At 39.3% G+C, this 19,634-nt stretch overlaps 1 protein-coding gene across 1 annotated transcript in view; it reads right to left on the bottom strand.

Moving 5' to 3' along the window:
* Positions 1 to 19,634, bottom strand: part of sh3kbp1 (SH3-domain kinase binding protein 1) — a 35,024-nt gene that overhangs the window by 14,906 nt on the left and 484 nt on the right. Inside the window, exons 2-6 of the mRNA XM_017414139.3 lie at positions 10,526 to 10,683; positions 2,878 to 2,992; positions 1,163 to 1,269; positions 840 to 984; positions 643 to 719 (exon numbers count right to left, since the gene is read on the bottom strand). Coding sequence (XP_017269628.1) covers positions 643 to 719; positions 840 to 984; positions 1,163 to 1,269; positions 2,878 to 2,992; positions 10,526 to 10,683 — 602 coding nt within the window. The remainder of the gene's footprint in view (positions 1 to 642; positions 720 to 839; positions 985 to 1,162; positions 1,270 to 2,877; positions 2,993 to 10,525; positions 10,684 to 19,634) is intronic.

A 19,634-nucleotide genomic window follows, 5' to 3' on the forward strand; every position in this document is an offset into this window, starting at 1 on the left:
AAAGCATGTATGAACAGAGACTACAGAGAAAATCGGATCCATATTCACCTCAGATTGTTTAAAAGAATTCGGTGTTGTTCGTTTCAGTAATAAAACAATGAAGAAACTCTCCTCACTAATGTGCCAAATCCCATAATCACCGTTTGAAACCATCTAGTAGAAACCAGAAGCATACACACTTTGGAGCCAGGAGAGGGAACAACATTTTCAGAAAATGTCTAAAAAAGGCACTTTAAATATGAAATATTTCTTCTTTGTTCTGATTTATATGTGTGCAAAAGTTTTTACGCAGTTCTACTAAAATTTCAAAATAATTTTTTGTTTTTTGTTTAAAATCACTTAGGAGTGTCCTGAAATAGTAAAACTTCTCATCCATAAAGCTGAAACCAGTGAATTAAATTTATATTTGCTTAAAAAAAAAAAAATATACGAGAGATTAATAAAATGGTTGCAGTTAATTTTCTGACTTAATATTTTTATTGTAGACAACTAATAATTACCTACAACGTAGACCTGCTAACACTGTTTGTTTGTTTTTCTTATAGGAGATTAATCTATGAAGAAGAGGATAAAGATTACTGGTACTGAATTCAACATATACAGTAAAGCACTTCTCAGCTTTATTCATTTGTAACTAATTACCTTTTTAGGCTGGATTTCTGACCCTGTTTCTGACCGACTGTCAGCTCCGTCACTTTCACTGCCGGGGCTGTCCTTACCTACACACACATGCAAAATACACATATAGTGTAAAACTGCTGCAGCTGTAAATTTAAGTTCAAAACAATTCTTTCATGTTTTTTTTTTTTTTTTTGGGGGGGGGGGGGTATTGTCCTCACTTGTGCGGCTGTTGCGATGCTCCTCCTGTGATGTGGGCGTGTCCAAAGAGGCCGTGTCCGACTCTGTCTGGATCTCTTTGGTGAAATTGGAGGGAAACATCCCAATTTTCCCATTAAGAAATCCCTCACACCAGCCCTCCTCTACCTGATCAAACGCAGACATACAATGTAACACAAGTATCCATAAAAACACTTCCACAGATACTCAGACTGATAAATATACACACAATCACAAAAGATTTACGCCTTCAGGCACAATTTACACCCTCATATGTTCCACAGAAAGCTTAAAAGGCTGGGATCAATTAAAAATCAAGTCTCACCTCTGTAATAATCTCGATGACATCGCCTACTTTCAGCTCCAGCTCATCTTCATGCTGAGGCACGTAGCTGAACGCCGCTTTACATCTCCGTTTACGTATTTGCTCTCCTGCATCGTAAACACGCAGACACACACACACACGAGTAGAGTTCATGTGTGACCATGCTTTGATCTTATATAATGTGACATAATAAGCTCATACAGTCACCCGTAATTCAGACCATACAGTAAGAGAGCAGATGTAATTAAAGTCCCTCATGGTTAAAGCTGACCTCTGACCTCTCAGTGAGACAGAGAGTCTAAACATGGCTGACCCCAAAACACTTCCTACCGGCCTCGTAGTCGTTTGCTGCCCACTCGTTACACTTGACTCATGTCACTCTTGAAAAAACCCTGCAGTTTCTGCTTCTGTCCACAAGGTGTCCCTCTTTAATTAGAGTGGATCACATGAGCCACAATGTGCTGTGTGTGTAGGAGTGTGTTTCAACAGCTACAACTTTCAATCAGAAAACAAAAAAAGATGCTTATATTCAAAAATTCTATGCTTCAGTTTACTAGTTTTATTGGTTATAGTTTATTAACTGAGTAAAGATAAATAGATGAGGCAACATTCATGGCCTTTTAATGAAAACGCCCAGAGTAAAAGAGGTATTTTGCATCTACTTGTACGATTTCTTGGCGTCTTTGTTTATTCTGTATAATTATGTGGCTTTGTGGTTATTCTGCACTTTGTTTTTCTGGTTGCTTGGTATCTATTCTTATAGCTCTTTTTTTCCATTTTTTTTTGTATCGTCACTTTGAATCTTGTCATTTTTCGTCTTTTATTGGTTATTTGGATTTGTTGTCAGCTGGTTGAGATGCTTTATTTGTTAATTATTTGGTATTTGTGATTTTACATCCCAGTTCATTTTTTTATCTTTTTGTGGCTGTTTTGTATCTCTTGACAATCAAAGTTTTTTTTATTTTATTTTATTTCATTATTTTCACAAAATTCTGTAAGTTTTGTTGTCATTTTGAGTCTTTTTGATAATGTAGCACACTTTTTGGTGTATTAATGCTATTACTGCAACTTCAACGTCTAAAAATGCTCTATGACTTGGCCATGTTTCATCTTTTTGTCACTTTTTAAAGTTTGTTTCATGTCCATTATTAGTTACTTTTTAAAACATAATTCCTGTAGTCATGTCTTCATACACTGCATTACGTTTCCGATTTTTTTGTGATTGTGGTTTGTATCACTTAGCTGTTGTTCTACGTCTTTTAAAGTCGCGTTGTATCTATGCCATAAGATTTTATGCATTTTAAAGTACTTTATGGCTATTCCATGTAAATAAGTGGAACTGAGTGTGAAGTTTGATTTGATTTTTGTTTCTCTTTAAAGGTGTTCACACGTGTGTAACAATATTAATTCACAGGAGTGTTATTAAATTCATTTTGCATCTCTTTTTGCCCATTCCTTACAGGTTAGAGTTACTTGATGCAAAAGCCTGACCAATAAAAACTGCTGATTAATAGTAATACACCATGATCTCCTCTGTCCAGACTCAAACCCTGAGTATTCAGTCGTTGTGTAGTGTCTGTCAGCAGCAGAATGGTGAGCAACACTTGACCCAAATCCTTCCTTGCACTAATAGGATCTGTGAGCCTGAAGACTTCAGGTTACCTAATAATCACAGTTTATAAATATGTGAGACAGCGAGCGACGGAGCTGAGTACCTTTCTTGCCGGATCGGATGGTCGGGTCTGACACGGGGCTGGCCCTGCCATTGGAAAGCTCAGACTTGAGTATGCCAGCCTGTCCGCCGTCCCTCTTCCCGTCTTTCTTTATCTCCTGCAGAGAGAGGCAGAAGGAAAGCTATGAACATGTCTGGAAGTAGAGGTGAAGAAGGGTTGTGGGAGGAGTAGAAAACAGCAGATTCAAGTGAGAATATTTTGGTAACAAAAAGAAATGAGGTGAGAATGAGACCAGATGGGATTTACTGGATAACAGAGTGCTATAGCTGCAAAATGTAGCCATATAAATAAACTATACATTTTTTTTATTTAAACAGACTTCACTAACTAGGTAACTTTGCTAAACAGACAACAGCAGCCTGTTTCTCATGTGACTTTCATTCACGTAACAAATCACAAGACGGCGTGCAAAACTGATCAAGAAACCCAGAGGAAGGCGAGCGTACAAATGCACTGAAACAGAAGACTCTACAAGCAGGCAAAAAGCGAACAGGGGGATCCACAGAGTTCCAGGAAATAAAGACACGATGGTTCACATCTTCCCACCACATTCATCATGACACTGTTTCGTAAGCCCTGGCCTGTGGCGAACGCAGCTCAGTGAAGCAGACGGACCCGGGTACACTGACTCACCCCTCATACACACTCGGGCTGTGAATCGCCTGGTGCGGCGTGAAGGCCTTACTGAGCCTCTAAGATCTAAAAATATTGACACAAGATGCTTTCTCAAAGAACAGCTGAGGATTATTTGAGGCTAGGAGACATTTTTGGACCTGGGTAAGAACGCAACATTGAGGTCAGTAGAATTTTTTTTGCATAAAATAGAGTCTTCGTCAATCTGCAAGCCACATGTTCAGGAGTCTGCTGAGAAGTGATCCAGGCTTCCCATGGTTAAAAAGCCAATTATAATCTGACATATGGTTTGGTTTGTATGCTGCTCTTCCAACAGGAAGTGGCAAATTAGGACGTAAAGGACTGAACAGAAACTGTCTCCTTCAAAACATTGGTTTATTTCTTTATTTATTTATTTTTCTGAATGAAAATCACCAACGTTAGCTTTTTCTGTTTTCATCCACAGTGCTTATCTGCAATTATAGTCAAGGCAGTTCGTGTTGTCTACAAAACCAGAAGGCGAAGGTGGCTGCCCCCGTTAGATCCAGCTCAGAGTGCTCTGATTGGTCAGCTCCAAAGGCCTGAACAGACACCACTAAACCTTCTGCTTAAATTCAAAATCTGAGAAAGCATTTTATTGAATAAAAGCCTTAGAGTGCTTGATGAATTAAAATTCTCACTATACACAGTATATTTTATATTATTATAAAATACACTTAGCACAAAAAATAAGGACATTTGTGATTGGTTGATTTATTATTTGTTGTAAAATGCTGTTGGCAATAAATCTGATACAGTTAGAAAGCCTGTTTATTACCATAAATGGTCCCACATTTGCAAGGAAAATGCATTTGTGAATTGAGCAGCAGAGTTGAATGCGTGGATTGCCAATACCAAACAGCTAATTCTGCAATGGGCTCTTGTTTTGGTACCTCAGGTGCTGACAATCAGGTGCCCGATTGGCTGTCAGTAATCTCTGACGACAGAGGTCAGGTGAAAAGCTAACTTAGGCTAATGACGCTAACACTGCTCCTGCACAAACAGACAATGGTTCTGCAGACTAAAAACATGACTGCCAGCTACATATTCTGAAGCCACTGCAAAGAAAGAAACTCACATTCATTCAGAAATTCACACACACACCCACACACACTGACATACATGCTGAAAACATCACACTTTTAGGTTAGAGTCTAGCCAGCCCACATTAATACCTCCAGCAGCCATTTGTTTGCCTACACCTCTTTTAATGTTATCAGAAGTGATGGGGAGGCAGTGCTGACATGGGATGGCTTTTTGAAAAGAAATTAAATATAAATGGAGTACAAATATAAACTGCCTGAGTTTAAATAATTAATACTGTCTGTGGAAATAAGGAAAACACAAAAGGCTAATTGCGCTGCGCTTGGCTGCAACATGGGCTACATTCATGCAATTCCTGCAGGGACATGGAGGTAGCCGGGAGTTAAAGGAAGCCCAGCTGAAAAGAGAAGAGGAAGAGAACGTGATTCACCGTATCTGAGCAGGAAACACCTGGATCGTGTACACTGCCGTGTTCAGTCACTGTGTTTGTGATTGTAAAAAGCCTGATGGCAACTATGCAGTTTACGCTTCACCGCTTTCAATGCTAAACACGTGTCCCTTAGATCTCTGACCTTTTCTCTACATTGCAAAACGGGACAGTGAAGCAGTAAACTGTGCAGGACATGCAGGATTAGTATTGGAAACAATCTGACAAAGAGTCAAGGACCTGGAGAGACAAAGCTGATGCTTGTGCAAAACAAAATGCATCTTGTTTTGACAGCGACACAAATTCTTACTTCCTCTCTTTTTAATTCATTCCTTCTTTTGAGCACAACTCTGACGTCTGTTCTCCATATACTACAACCTTGGAATGTATTCAAAGCTGAATTACTATTGTCAAACTTTAAATGTATTTTTCCTTTTTTTAGTTAAATAACACATGCACAATATACAAACACTGAGAGAAAACATTGATTGTAAACTTATTGAATTTTTTTTATTTATATAATTTACCACTACATTTTCAAACCATGATCATATATTTTTTTAATTAAAACCTATAGGATTTCACCCATTGGTGAAGACAGTACCTCACACTTCTGATTACTTTGAATGCATTTTTCTAGACATAATAAATGGATAGTTCAAATCTTTAAAGTGAGATTCTGTGAAAATTTCATGGTTAATTATATTTGTTTTTCTTTGAGCAGCATCAGGTTGGAAGAATAAAGATCAGTTCTCACCAGACTGATGAGCTAGCTGCTAGTCGGAGCTGTTTGTGGGTTTGTATGAGCTGAGTCTGCCTTCACTTTCAACGCATTTCTTATCAGATAACGCATTAATGATAGCAGCTTATTTAAAAAAAAAGAAAAAAAAACAGTGGTAAATTTCATGAACAGGATGTTGTTCAGCTCTGTAAGAGACTATTGGGACATAAATGAGAGACTCGCCTAATTTAAGCTATGCGTTTTTTTAAAAAGTCAGATGTGCAGCGCTAATTAGGAGATCCCTAACTTCTTAGAAACAAAAGCTGAACAAAAAAAAAACGCTTAGCTTGGACATATTTAGGAAACTTAATTGTAAAAACAAATAAAAAGTAAAAAAAAAAGAAAGGAAAAAGTTTCTGAAGAGCAGCAGTTGATAACTGCTTGTAGGCGGTAAATCGAAATATTTGACAGGGCTGAGCACACTGAGCGTTTCCCGTGTGACTTATGTGGTTTTTAGATACGTGTGTGCAGCTTGTTGATCAAGTTGCTGATAGTTACTGATAAAGGTTACCGCAAAAGCATCACGAACTGGAAAAAAGCGACTCAAAGTGGCGTTTGAAGATTGAGATCTAAAGGAATCTAAAGCTGCTTCTGAGCTAAATGACTTAACTGATCACATTAAGCATATCCGCAGTCAGCTGATGCTTCTCGCTTCCATTTGTAGGAGACAAAAAAACATTTCTGCTACCAGTGACTTTAAGTTATAAATTCCTGTAGTAGCTGGATGGGGCTACATACATGCTATAACACTGAGCGACCTCTTTATCCCGTATGTCCACATCCCCCACTTCCTACAAACACACACACATTCATCAGCCCCTGCAAAGAGTAATGCCACTGATTCCCATCACTGCAGCCTTATGACGGACCAGTCTAGCATTGCAGCATTACTCACGGCTTCCCTCTGCCTTTTTTCTCTTTCACACACACACACAGAAACACACACAGCTACCACACACGGGCTTCACACACTCATTGTCTGGCTCTGCTGTGACAGTCAGTCAGCACAAATGCAGCCCCGGCTGCTCCGCAAACAAACCTGACAAAAGGCGGACCTCTTGTCAAAATGTGTCCTGTTGACCTCAGCTTGTGGCTCTGTTCAACTTCTCCTGTTGAGACAGACGATACTTCCCTCTTCTCGTTGCTACAAACTAACCGTCTCCGGAGGTTTCTGAAACAGTTAGTTAGTTTTGATTCTTCAGACCGATTCGATCCTGAAGCGCAAATCTCTGCCCAGTTTCCTCTGAGCTGTCTGACTGAAGAACATTGGACCAAAACTGAGTAATCCCAGGTACTTTATCACATTGCAATAAGAAAAGATGATCTCTGTGTCTTAAAAGCAAGAAAGCTATTAAATCTGTTTATTGCTTTGTCTAAAACCTGGTCAAAACACCTTCTCAAAATATCTGAACCACATTGACATTTCCTTTTTAATTACACCCTTTAAGATGTGATCAAAATACGCTGAAACCTTTTATGAAGCTTTTGTTTTATCGAAGTGGGAGCAGCATTCCCAAATATGATAAACTGCCTCTTTAATCAGTACTGGTTGTGCTTTAAATAAGTCAAATATGTCAAGTTGTAAAAAAAAAAAAAAAAAAAAAAAATGAAAGATTGCTCAGTCTCTACAGCCAGTGTTTGTCTCCACTTGAGGCTGACAGCTGAAGGCTACAGTAATCTCCTTGGATACCTAAATATGCAGCCGTTTTTTTGTTGTGTTTGTTTCTGCTGGAGTCCATTGGAGGGGATTTATGAGTGCATAAAAAAGAGAGCATAATTCTGGTTCGGTTGCACTTAACTTTATCTTTCTTTAAATCGTTCCTAAAGAGTATTCCTAAATTTGATGAGTGTCACCTGTTTGTTCAAATTCCTTTGAGCAAATCATTACAGCTCTCATAAACCAGGAAAACTTTGAAGAGAATCTTCGTAGCTACTAAGCACTTGGAGGAAATGTTCACCTCAAATCGTTCAAAACTAAGAGTAAATAATATCTTTTATATTTTATTATACATATTTCTTGAAACAGTTAATAGCACATCAAATAACACATTTCCGATGAAACTGCTGCTTTAACTTGTGGTCAAAAGTCTTACATTCATACATCATTATAAGTTTTTTATATGAATAGATGAGAGATAATGTTAAAGACAAACACCCGATTCAAACACAAACTACTTACTAAAACTACATGACCATCAGGCTTTCATACGCCTTAAAATAAATCCTTAAGCTCACTGGCGAACAGAACAAATTTAAAGTCTATTTTTTACACCTGAAGTTAACAATGGTAGTGAAAACATTACTGAATGGTGCCAGTGGGTTTTGTGACAATGACCACTGAGACAAGATACAAAGTGAAACTGTTGCACTGCGCTGAAAAGTTGTCTGCTTACATTAATTATTTAAGTCAACAGCTGATTTAACTAAATGTATTTTTTTATACTGAAAATAACGAAGAAGCATGAAAACATAATAAAGGACAAAAATGCCTGGTGCTTATGTTTTAACAACAATAAAACTAGTAATTCTTTCTCTGATTTTACATTATGTTACAAGACTGTAGTTGACATTTGAAAGGGTCTTAAATTCAATATGTTTTTCCAAAAAACAAACTAAGTACCTTCACCTTCCAAAACCTAACACTGCTGTTGCTGAAAATAAAAAATAAATAATTAAAATGAGGGTAAAAATAGGTTTAAGTACTTTAGTTCCATAAAACGTAACATTGTCTAAGAAGGCAGAAATTTAAAATATAAGGCTCCTGGTTGGTACTTAAAAATAAAAAAGTATAAAATTGCACCGCACCAAATGTGTTCGCGTTTCCTGTAAACATACTTGAGCTTCTCTTATTCAGCAGCCGCAGCTATTTTTAACAAGAATTTATCAACAAAGAAATCATTGTTAAGCTGTAGGAAAGGTTTGAAACTGCAGCTTCGCGTCTGAGATCAGTTTTAGACATTTCTTTAATCTTAATTTCTATTCTCCATTTTTTCTCGCTTTGGGTTTTCTTTTTTTGACTTTTTTGGGGCCTTTTATTTAAGTGTAGGCCTCACAACTATGTGGTTAGGATTAGGAACACAATCACCAGGTTTGCTTTATGAACTAAAACTAGTTGCCTACTGTATGCGCAATGGTGTGCAAAGATATTAAGTGAAAATTCTCGTACATTTTTTTTTTTTTTTTTTTACAAATTTGTGTCTCCAACTAGTCGCCTAAGTCCACATCGAGATCCCACGAGGTATTAGATTTAACTTCCAACGGTGAAGTCAGTCTCAGGTTTTATTATAATGTTTCTTACATTTTATTTCAAAGCTTAACACGTAGCAGTTGTAACCCTGAATGCAACTTAAGGACTAATTTTTGTTGGTGACCTGCTTCACTGGATGACAGATGCAAAAAAGAGTTCCTCCTTGTTTGAAGTTCTGCACATTTTTTAAAAAAAAAAGTGATTTTTTTTTTTTATTTAAAAGTTGGGTTTTGTTGGGTTTGACATATTTAACTGTCACATAAACATAAACAGCAGTCAGGCTGGAGAGGAAGAGAGGAAGTCTGACGGCAAGTAAAGCTACAAATTACTCAATGCACGGGTCACAGAAAAGATTAAAATTTTCAATCTTAAACTACTCAAACTTGGACAAACTTGTATTGGTTTAGTCGGTGCTGTACTTTGGGGGGTTTAAATAACGTTTTTCTTGCGTCAGTCATTTGATTTGGGGTTTTTTTTCTCCTAACTAAAAGCTATCTATGTTTGTCTCATTGCATGAAAAGTGGCTCCACATGCGTCATTTTGCCGATGAGCTGATTCTGTCTGTGGTTATGTCTCACTGACCAGATAACCAGCTTCTTACATTGCTTTGGTAAGATTCAAAAATAGGATGCGTTTATTTGTTCGCTATGGTTTTCAACCCTTTGGCGGCCAAAGGTGATCAGTGTGGCAACACAGGCGTTTTTCACTTAAAAAGACAGTGATAAATAAATTATCAATGCATAAGCGACACAATGCAGTATCTAAAAATATCCCGAATTAAGAATCCCCTGAACTGCAATAAAGACGCCCGTGTTAGGAGTAAATGTTAGTTTGGTTTGCAGCCTTTTTCCCACTTCCTGCTTTTCCAAACTGAGAGCTTGCTGCGGTCAGGAAGATTGCTCATGTTTTTCACACAACACCACTCAAAAATCAGTAACCATATACATGTAATTTAAACAAAAGTAACAAAAAAGAGACAAAATAATCCTTTATTATTCAGTCTAGGGACAAATCAAAACAGTAACAGCTGCTTTCAGAATGGGACTGAGGGTTTTATGAATGGTTTGATGAGTCTGAAAATTATATGCTGTTCACATCTGCTCTCCAACATTCAAATAACAGCACTTCAGTAAAACATTTACAGGGTTTTATAAGTAATCTCCCCTCATTTGCATGTTTTATTTGAAGATTAAACAGTATGGGCACTGTGCAAAAGAGAAAATGGACTGGAAGACTGCATGATTTCAACGCAAACATAAAATCTGAATTTCTTTGTATGTCCATGATTTTCTCTCAGTCAATTAAAGGAACACTGAAAGTCTGAGAGATGTGAGAAGTGTCATTATGCCGCACTAAAAATACAGACGGGAACTCACACAAATGCCACAAGGATCTGTTTGTTTCTGTGGCTGTATGTGAAGGATCTTCTTTGGGCTGGCACAAAAAGGGAGGGGAAAAAAAACAAAAAAACTTTACTTACTCGGACAAAGTTATCAGGGAAAAGCCCCCTGCGTCCGCCCAGCTCGCCCTCCCACCAGCCTCCATCATCCCGCTGTATGTTCCTGATGATGTCGCCCACTGTCAGGGTCAACTCATCGTCCTGCTGAGCCTCATAGTCGAACTCCACCACGGCCTCCACTAGAGAACAAGAGAAAGAGTTCGAGTTAGCCACATTAGAGCCGCGTGCTTCTAAATTCTCTGTATCAAAGTTTAGCATCTGATAATTCTGCAGCTTTTATTTATTGATTCAAGTTAAAGTTAAAGGAACGCATGCAAACCACTGAAAGTTATATTAGAGCAGGGTTACACAATGTGCTTTGAAAATTCCCATACAAGGGTTCTTGTAAGTTTTAATTTCATTTCAGTTATCTTTAGCATTTCCTCTTTTTGCTTGTGTTTGCATTGTTCCCATTTTCAAAAAAGGGCTTCTTTAATTAGTCTATACTGTATCTGTCTTTTCCACAAACGCAGTGCTATAAATGAGACTTAATAGATGAGAAACACATCTGACAGCCAGAGCATTTCAAGACAAAGATAAGTCAACCCACACTTTTTTCTTTTTTTTTTTTGTTCTCTTTCACATTCTGGCAATCTCATTATAAAGCTGTCTGCTTTAAAATATGTAGAAGTAAAAAAAAAAATTAAAAATGAGTCTTATAAAATTGAATTATATTTTAAAAGTTTGTCCTTGAACTAGATGAAAAATAAATATGTAAATCTGCCACGTGGGGTAGCTGCAGTACTAGCATCTGGCTATCGCTAACTCATTTTATTAGCTAGTTTGTTTACAGAACTGGATTTTCTGGAAATCTACACCTACATGCAATTGATAAGTACACCACAAACCTTAGTTTAATGGTTGGTCATACTGTAATTCTTTAAGCTGTTTGCAAAAGAAAAGAACTAAATGAATAATAATTATAATAATAATCAAATATAGGACAAAACCAAGAAAAAAAGTTTAGTTGCTTTGTTTTAAAATGATTAGGATTTGCCATGTCATGGATGATTAAGAATCTACAAAAAAGGCTAAAAGGACTATTTGGAAAGGCAAAATATTTCTGGAAGTTTCCAGCGCTCAAACCAGTACCTCACTGAGCATCGACTGATGGCAACCAGTTGGCGAACGGCATTTGCGAGGACATTTACGAAAAGTCTTGGCGTGATCAACGAAATTAAGTGCACAGCCTAGAATACAGCTTTGCAAGCCACACACATAAAAACAGGCTGTTATTTTAAAATTTGCCATGCAAAACGAGGACATGTGACTCGCTGGTGGCTTGGTTGCAAACGCTTCGAATTCACTGTGACTGCAACTGAAAATCTGCAAATTTTAAGCCGCTGTGTAATCTCCAACAGTTGCAGCCCGGTGAGATACTGGTTTAATTGCGCTGATGGTGACTGAGAACGAAGACTTTTACTACGGAGTAGAAACTGCTGATGAAGAAAGTTTCCACATCCATGCGTGAGCTTCATCCCTCGTCGTACATACCACCAGGTTTTGTTTGTCTTTTGTCACCACGTCGTGCTTAATTTTCACTGTGTGGGCGCCTTGACATGTCAAGTTCAGGTTTGTTCCTGTTATTCTCTGTCTGCGTTTTAAACGTAAGATTTATGAACTTCCTTCAGTTGCATCATCTTTATCTTTTTCAGAGATTAATGTTTACACAAAAGGAGGCTGTTAAGGTCACCTTTCATATATCCCCAGATGGAAATCCTTAACGCATTAAGATGAGACGCTGTGTTAAAGGAAGCTTTACTTGAGTGAACTTCAAATGCACCCCTTTGAAATAAATGACATTCGTCTCAAAATCTCCGGGGATGTTGCTCCTGATGTTCCAATTTACGCCCCATTGTGCTACTTCTTGCTTCCTCCAAACATGTCAGCAGCGTGGCACGGAGTTTATGTTACAAGGTGATTCACAAGAACACAATTAGGAGATTATCCATCTTGCGAGGCTTCAGGCTATGTGTGGCCAAGGCACAGTTGGTTAGATCAGTCAGCCTGCTGAGCTGGAAACTACAGAATTTGGGAGAGCATTTCTTCACTTAAGGAAGAGCAACACCCTATAAAATAAATGCTCTTGTTCCTTTTTTGACTGTCTTTAAAAAAAAAAAACAGTGACATTAACCAACTTCCTTCACATGACCTTTCCCAAACAGCTTTTAACATGTGTAGCAAACCCTCTGGAGTGTGGAGATAAAAGTCAAGACTGAAAAGCTGACATGGAACACAGAGCTGCAACATATTATGATTAGTCAAACACAAGACGTTAAAATCAACAAACATTATCCCTGTTTAGACATTCAATTTCACACACATGTGAAGCATTACAGCCACTCAATTCTACTTATCCTTAAACACCTTTATGCTAATTGCATAATATATATATAGAGTACTAAAGGCAGAATAATTGTTTTGAGTCACTGGAGTTTGAATATAGAAAATCTGTGATGAACGCATTGATGAAATAAGACAAAGCAGTTGTGACTGGAGTTAAATGAATCGTGGGAGCAGTCAGAGTAACCACCATCTGTTAAAGGATACTGATGTAGTGAGGAAAAAGTTAAAGCCCCTGAAAGGAACAAAAAGTTCCTGTTTGAAGACAGACGTAAAAGTGGCCAAAATATGCAACAATAAAGGCCTAGCATTCGTCATCACCAACTACCTTTCATGTCAGCGTTTAAGCTGAGATCATTTTATGCTGAAAAATGACAAAGTTATAGCTGTTTTGACTGACCCATTTTTGTGTTTGCTAAGGCTGATTAGCTATGGCAGCTATCTTAAAATTGATTGACTTCAAAGGGTCATAAGTTGTAGATGTACATCCACTGATTACTTTCATCTATTCAGTGATTTGATGATACTCAGCTAATAGCACACCAAATTTGATCTCATTATCTGTAAAATAGATACAGTTGAGTCTGACTATCAATTCCAAAGTTTTACCCATAATCTTGTGTGATCTGTTAGCCCTTGGAGTATGTGTTGGGAATCACTCTCAGCTACTTACACATCAAATTTGAGCTCAATATCAGTAAAATTGTCTGTTGTAGCCATGTTTGTGTTTGAAAAGGCAGCTGGGGTAGCCATATTAAATTGGGTTGACTCCAAAAGATATTCAATTGTGGATGCATATCCCCTGATTACTTTCAGAGCATTACAATCAAATCTGTGCAGTGGAGATATTTTGCTAACAGACAGACAAGCAAACACACACACACACCGACAAAGGCAATTACAGTAGGTAAAAAAATGTATTGATTATGGTTTACAGTGCACAGTAAGGGTAAATGAAAGTTAATAATTAGTAAAGGAAATAAAGAAACCCCTTTTAACAAATCCATGCAAACACACCTCCCCAAACAGCCCACACATTTAGATCTAATCTGGACCACGTTTGACTCTTCTGGATCCGTTACCCCACAGTGTTTAGGATGAGCAGCTGGGCGGAACTCAGACTGTGGCGGGTGTTGTGTGGGATAGTTGTAGCCCAAATGTGAGCTGTCACATCGGTTAGATTTGGGGGGATGTTTGGAGGATCTGCGAGTGAGTTTACGCAGCAACACTCAGCGCCGCCAGTCAGGGCCAAAGGTGAGCCATAACAAAACTCCTCCTGAAGTTTCTGGCTGGTGTTCCTTTCTGTGTAAACATCACACACTCCTAGTGAAAACTTGTGCAGCTGCATACGCCACAATAAAATGTGTGGAACGTGCGCATAAACCATCTGCGTGCCCACAGATGCTAGCCACCGAGGCTTGATCCTTGTCTAAACTGCAGCTAGCAGAGGGGTGGGGGGGTGAGGGTAGATTCTGGGGTTGGGTAACCATGGGAACTACAGCAGAAATGGGTAGCAGTGACTCAAGCAGTTTCCTCCACCAACATTTCCTCACACTCATACGCTATGGCAAACACACAATGATGACAGAGGTCAGATGTAACTACTGTTTGTGAAAGAAGATGTGGTACAGCTGGAGGTCAAGAACCGTCCTGAGATCACAGGGAGGGAAGAAGACTTCCACAAGACACCAATACTAAACAGACAAAGGAGATGGCTGTGAAACAAGTTCAGATGGGAAGGATTTGATCATGGCTTGAGATAAATAAAGGGATTAGGCGCAGATGTGACAGTAACTCGGTGCAGAAACCCTTTTTGGTGCTCTTAGTGATGGGTGTGGAGAAGTGGTGAATAGCCTATGATTGGAAGTTCCTCAGTAAAGAGAAGTGTGAATTTATAGCTTTTGACAGCGTTCTTGCCAACCATATTAAGCCGCGTTACGGGAGAACCTGAACCACCCCGTTTGTTGGCAACAACTTCACCAAAAGATGACGACAGCTTGGGGCTTTGCTCATCACTGAGTGAAAAAGTGGGTGCAAGCTGACACAACGGCACAGCAACACAACGCTTACGCCAAATGTGGAGAGGAGCTGTGTCTTATGTGCAGCTCTACAGAGGGAGCGGAGTCCAGGAGAAATGAGACTCTGAATAAACAGCCTTGATTTATTGTCTGAAATGTACAACTGATTTATACGGTTAGAAACTTACACCGATACTGAGCTTTAGCTCAACTTGAGGTATCCGAATAGCGTTTAACTAAAACATGGCCATCCCTACACCCACACAAGTGTAGTAAGTTATTTGGATCTAAATGGTGGAATTTATTTCAAGGCAATCTACTAGCACTCAGTGTATGTGTCTGGAATGACCCTCAACTACTACAATTTTTGCTCAATGTCTGTAAAATGAACTGAATGTGATGACCCAGAATGATTAAATATCTTTGCCATCTTGAATTTGACTGGCTGCAAAAGTTAATCAGTTGTAGATGTACACACAATAACTACTGTCTAAGAATTTCATTAAAAACCTTCCAGTGGTTCAAAAGATATTTTGCTAACAAACAGACAGCGTTAACTCCGGTAGTCGCTGGCAAAGTTTTAAACAAATAGCTTGCGCAATTTGTTAGTGCTCAGAGTATGTGTTGTGGATCAGTCTCAGCTACTACCACACCAAGTTTTAGCTCAATAGTTGTAAAACTGACTAAGTTGGGGCCATTTTTGTGTTTGCTAATGTTGATTAGCTGTGGCGGCCATATTGAATCGGGCTGACTCCTAAAGTTAATCAGTTGTAGATGAACATCTAATGATTACTTTCTAAAAAAGTTATTTAAATGCATTCAGTGGTTTAGAAGATAACACCATATACATTACATTTTAGATGATTGTTAGGCGAAGCCTTTTTGCTTAAACTAATAATAGAGGTCGTGCTTTGGTGGTGTATTAAAAAAAAAAGTCTATAGACCTTGTCAAGACTGGAGACAGAATAGTTTCAAGCCTGCAGACAAAACAAAACTCCCACTTGAGTGACGAAGAAGCAGGAACTGAGATGAAGACTGAAGCATCCTCGAAACAGCTGCAGCCAGTTTAGATAATAGGAACTTCCTCACACACACACACACACAGCTCTGCAGAGCCGGGATGACATTTCAGAGAGTTTTTTTTTTTTTTTTCAGCCGACCTGTGTTTAGTTCTTGGTGAGTTTCAGTGTCTCTCGCCGGCGATGTCAAGAGCAGCTGCATGTTTCTGTCAGTAAAACATTCACGCCGGCTGGACTGGAGCCCACTGAGAGTCGAAGCCACCCACTTCCAACTGTGGATCAGATCACAGGCCGCAGCGCATTCTCCCACATTAAAGGGAAAATTCCTGCCATTCTCTGCTCATCCTCTCTGCTGTTGAGGGAATCTTGTGGTAAACTCTTTCTATATTCCTTCGACTTGCATTGTCTGCTCGGAATTCAGAGTAATCTTGGTGTCTGCCACATAAAGAAAAACAAAAAAAAAAAACTATGAGAGTAGGTGATAGGAGCCAGGCTGGCAGGAAGTGTTTCTCAGTTTCACATAGGAAAAGGGAAACAGAATTTGGCCAGACGGAGTAGAAATGACACAAGTGAGGCTGTCTTTGTGCGCATAAACGTGAAAGGTTTGTTCAAAATACATTTAGGAAACTGAAGGTAATACACAGCAGAACTAACTTTAAGTATTGTCTGTGAAAGCCCACAAAGAAAAAACAACGCAATTAACTCAAAATCTCCAGGTAGATTGATATCCCTGTTAAATCAATAGCTCAGATCTTTTGAGTGGGGTTCTGTGGAAGGGTTATGAACACTTAATATCTTACCTGTTGTAGATAGCTCTTTCAACAACCTCAGTTTGGAGACATATTGATTAGTTCTGATCAAATTTAAGAAGTAATGGCTAGTCTGAGTGGAACCAAGACCAAAGCAGATTTCTACCTAATGGGCTGCGACTGTTGGAGACTAGTGGGCAAATGGCATTCGTTTGGGAGTCTCCAAAATGTCTCAAAACATTTGCAGGGCTTTTCTTGTTTCCTCAAGTACGTTGCAGAGGATCATAGCCTTGTCACTTGATTATAGAACATGTTTCCCTAACATGAAAAAAAAAAGCTAATTTTTTCAGGAAATAGTCACAGAGTTGTCGCAGGGGTCTCGAACCTTTCTCAGTTTAGTTTTTGTAAATTACAGAGCACCAGTGGTGTGTTGTTTCAAAACTTGCACAGGAAGTCTCTTTAATGTAGTAGCTCATGGCCAAGGTGGATACAAAGCAAGCACGGATGGAGGTGGACAACAAAATAATGTGCACGGCCAAGACGTGCACATGCAAACAAGCTTAATTGCAAACACTGAATAGTTTAATCTGTTTTCTTGCAACCTGGAGTCGCCAACTACTCTTCAACAGTTGCAGCGCAGTGAGAGACTACCTTAAACAACTCCAAGTTTGAAAAATGTCATACTGATTCGTGAGAATGCTATTCTATGGTTATTTGTAAGCAAAAATAGTTACAGCAGCAGCCAGCTTGGGCACTTCCTTCATTTAAAAATCGCACCAAGTCGGCATCTAAGTCCTGGCTTTAGGCATTTTGTGAAAGTGCCTGTAGACGTACATCCAATGATGACTTTGTAAGAGTTTCATTAAAATCCATCCAGTGGTTCATGAGATCTGTTTTGAACACACAGACAGAGTTGACTCCAACAGTAAATGGCAGAGTTTTAAATAAAGATCAATTAGTGCTCAGAGGACGTGTTGGGGATGACTCTCAGCTACCAAATTTGACCTGATTATCCGTAAGACTGACTGAATCAGAGCAGTTTTTTTGCGTAAGCTAAGATCGCTTTGCTGTGGCAGCCACCTTGAAACTCATTGTCTCCAAACGTTAATCGGTAGGTGTACATCATATGATTAGTTCCTTGGAGTTTCACTAAAATCCGTCCAGCGGTTAACGAGCTCACATGGGCAAAAACATTATTGACGTCCTTTACCGTTTTAGGCAGAGGGCGATAAAGATTATGCACCCTGGTGAGTAATTTGTTGTTACACCAGGCTCTTATGCAGGAAAAGATTAACTTCAATTGCAGCTACTTTTGTACTTCATTAGCTAATTTAATTACCTCGTCTTAAATAGCCATGAAATGAGCACTTTAGGGTTTAGGATGGTGGGATGGGTACTTACGTACTCCATGCTGGTTATTCAGCACTGACAATTATGTATACTATGTGTGTGGGAAGTGTGCACCCAGAGGTTAGCCATGCCTTGGTTGTTTACTGCAGACAGGCACAAACAGAGCAGTCCAATGGAATGGCGGCATATAAAATGTACAGAATAGGTTTTGTTACAAGAAGAGCTGCAGTTAATGCATAAAGCTACCTTCATTACCGAGCGATAAAACAGAATAATTATCGCCTGCCACCAAAGGCAGAAGTGGAGCTATAATGTTATTTGCCCGTGTCTGTGCATGTGTGCGTATGAGTGTGTTCAGTTGTCTGTACTGTTAGCAAAATATCTCATGGATCGCTACACAGATGTCAATGAAACTTTCAGAACTTAATCGCAGGGTGTTTATCTACAACTGATTAACTTTTGAAGTTAATCCGATTCACGATGGCTGCCGCAGCAAAGTGATCTTCGCAAACACAAAAATGAGTACAATTCAGCCATTTTTACAGCTATTCGGCTAAAGTTTGGTGTGGTAGTAGCTGATTGTCGTCCCCGACGCATAGTTCAAAAACAAGACATTGCGTAGCATCTTTGTCTAAAAGTTTGACATCAGCTGTTGGAGTTAAGCCGGTTTGTCTGTTAGCAAAATATCTCATGAACCATTAGATCAATTTTAATGAAACATTCAGGAACTATTCATTGGATGTACGTCTACAACTGACTAACTTTTGGAGTCAACCCAATTCAGGATGGCCGCTACAGCAAATCAACCTTAGATTACACAAACTTGGCTGTATCTTGGTGAATTTTACAGATACTGGGCTAAAATTTGACGTGGCAGTCGCTGAGAGTCATTCGCAACCCATGCTCCAAGTGCTAACACATTATGTAAGCTCAGGCGAGACACGGCAATATTGCACGACATTGTGTGCAACATTATTTTCAAGGTTTAACCAAAATGACTTTAACTTTGTCATTTCTCAAAAGTCTGGCATGAAAGGGGGCGGAGCATGTGCCTTCCTTCAAAATATGCTAGGCCTTTAGTAATGTATTAAATCATTTTTATAATTTTGAAAGGGAGGTCAGACTTTGTGGCTCTGCAGGACACACATGTGCAAGACAGTCAGTATCTTATTAGCGTTCAACTGATCAGTGGACCACCTAATCTGCAGCAGGCCCAGTCATGATGCGCTGTGGTCAACTGAGGTGGGAAAACAACTGGTAAAGATCAGAGCAGTCAGGCCTGTATTCATACGCACGCACACACACACGCGAGCGCGCAAAGCTGAGCACTGTGCAACACAGTGGGCTTCACGGACAGTGTGAATGTAAACGTGTCAACATCTGCAACTCATCAATCTGCTTCCCTAAAGAAAAAAAAATGGGGTGGGGGCGCATCTGCGCTGCACTCCCACGCGTGGCTTTCCGACCAACCTTCGGAAACGGACCACAAAAACGGCTGTGGTGGTCCCTTACAGCGAAGATCTTCTGTGCGTGGGGGGACGTTGGCGTAGCGGTCGAGGTGGGTGGGGGTGGCGGGTGGGTGTAGAGGTAGAGAGGTGAGAGAGAGGGGGGG

Source organism: Kryptolebias marmoratus, linkage group LG21, assembly GCF_001649575.2.
Source record: "Kryptolebias marmoratus isolate JLee-2015 linkage group LG21, ASM164957v2, whole genome shotgun sequence".
Taxonomy (NCBI): domain Eukaryota; kingdom Metazoa; phylum Chordata; class Actinopteri; order Cyprinodontiformes; family Rivulidae; genus Kryptolebias; species Kryptolebias marmoratus.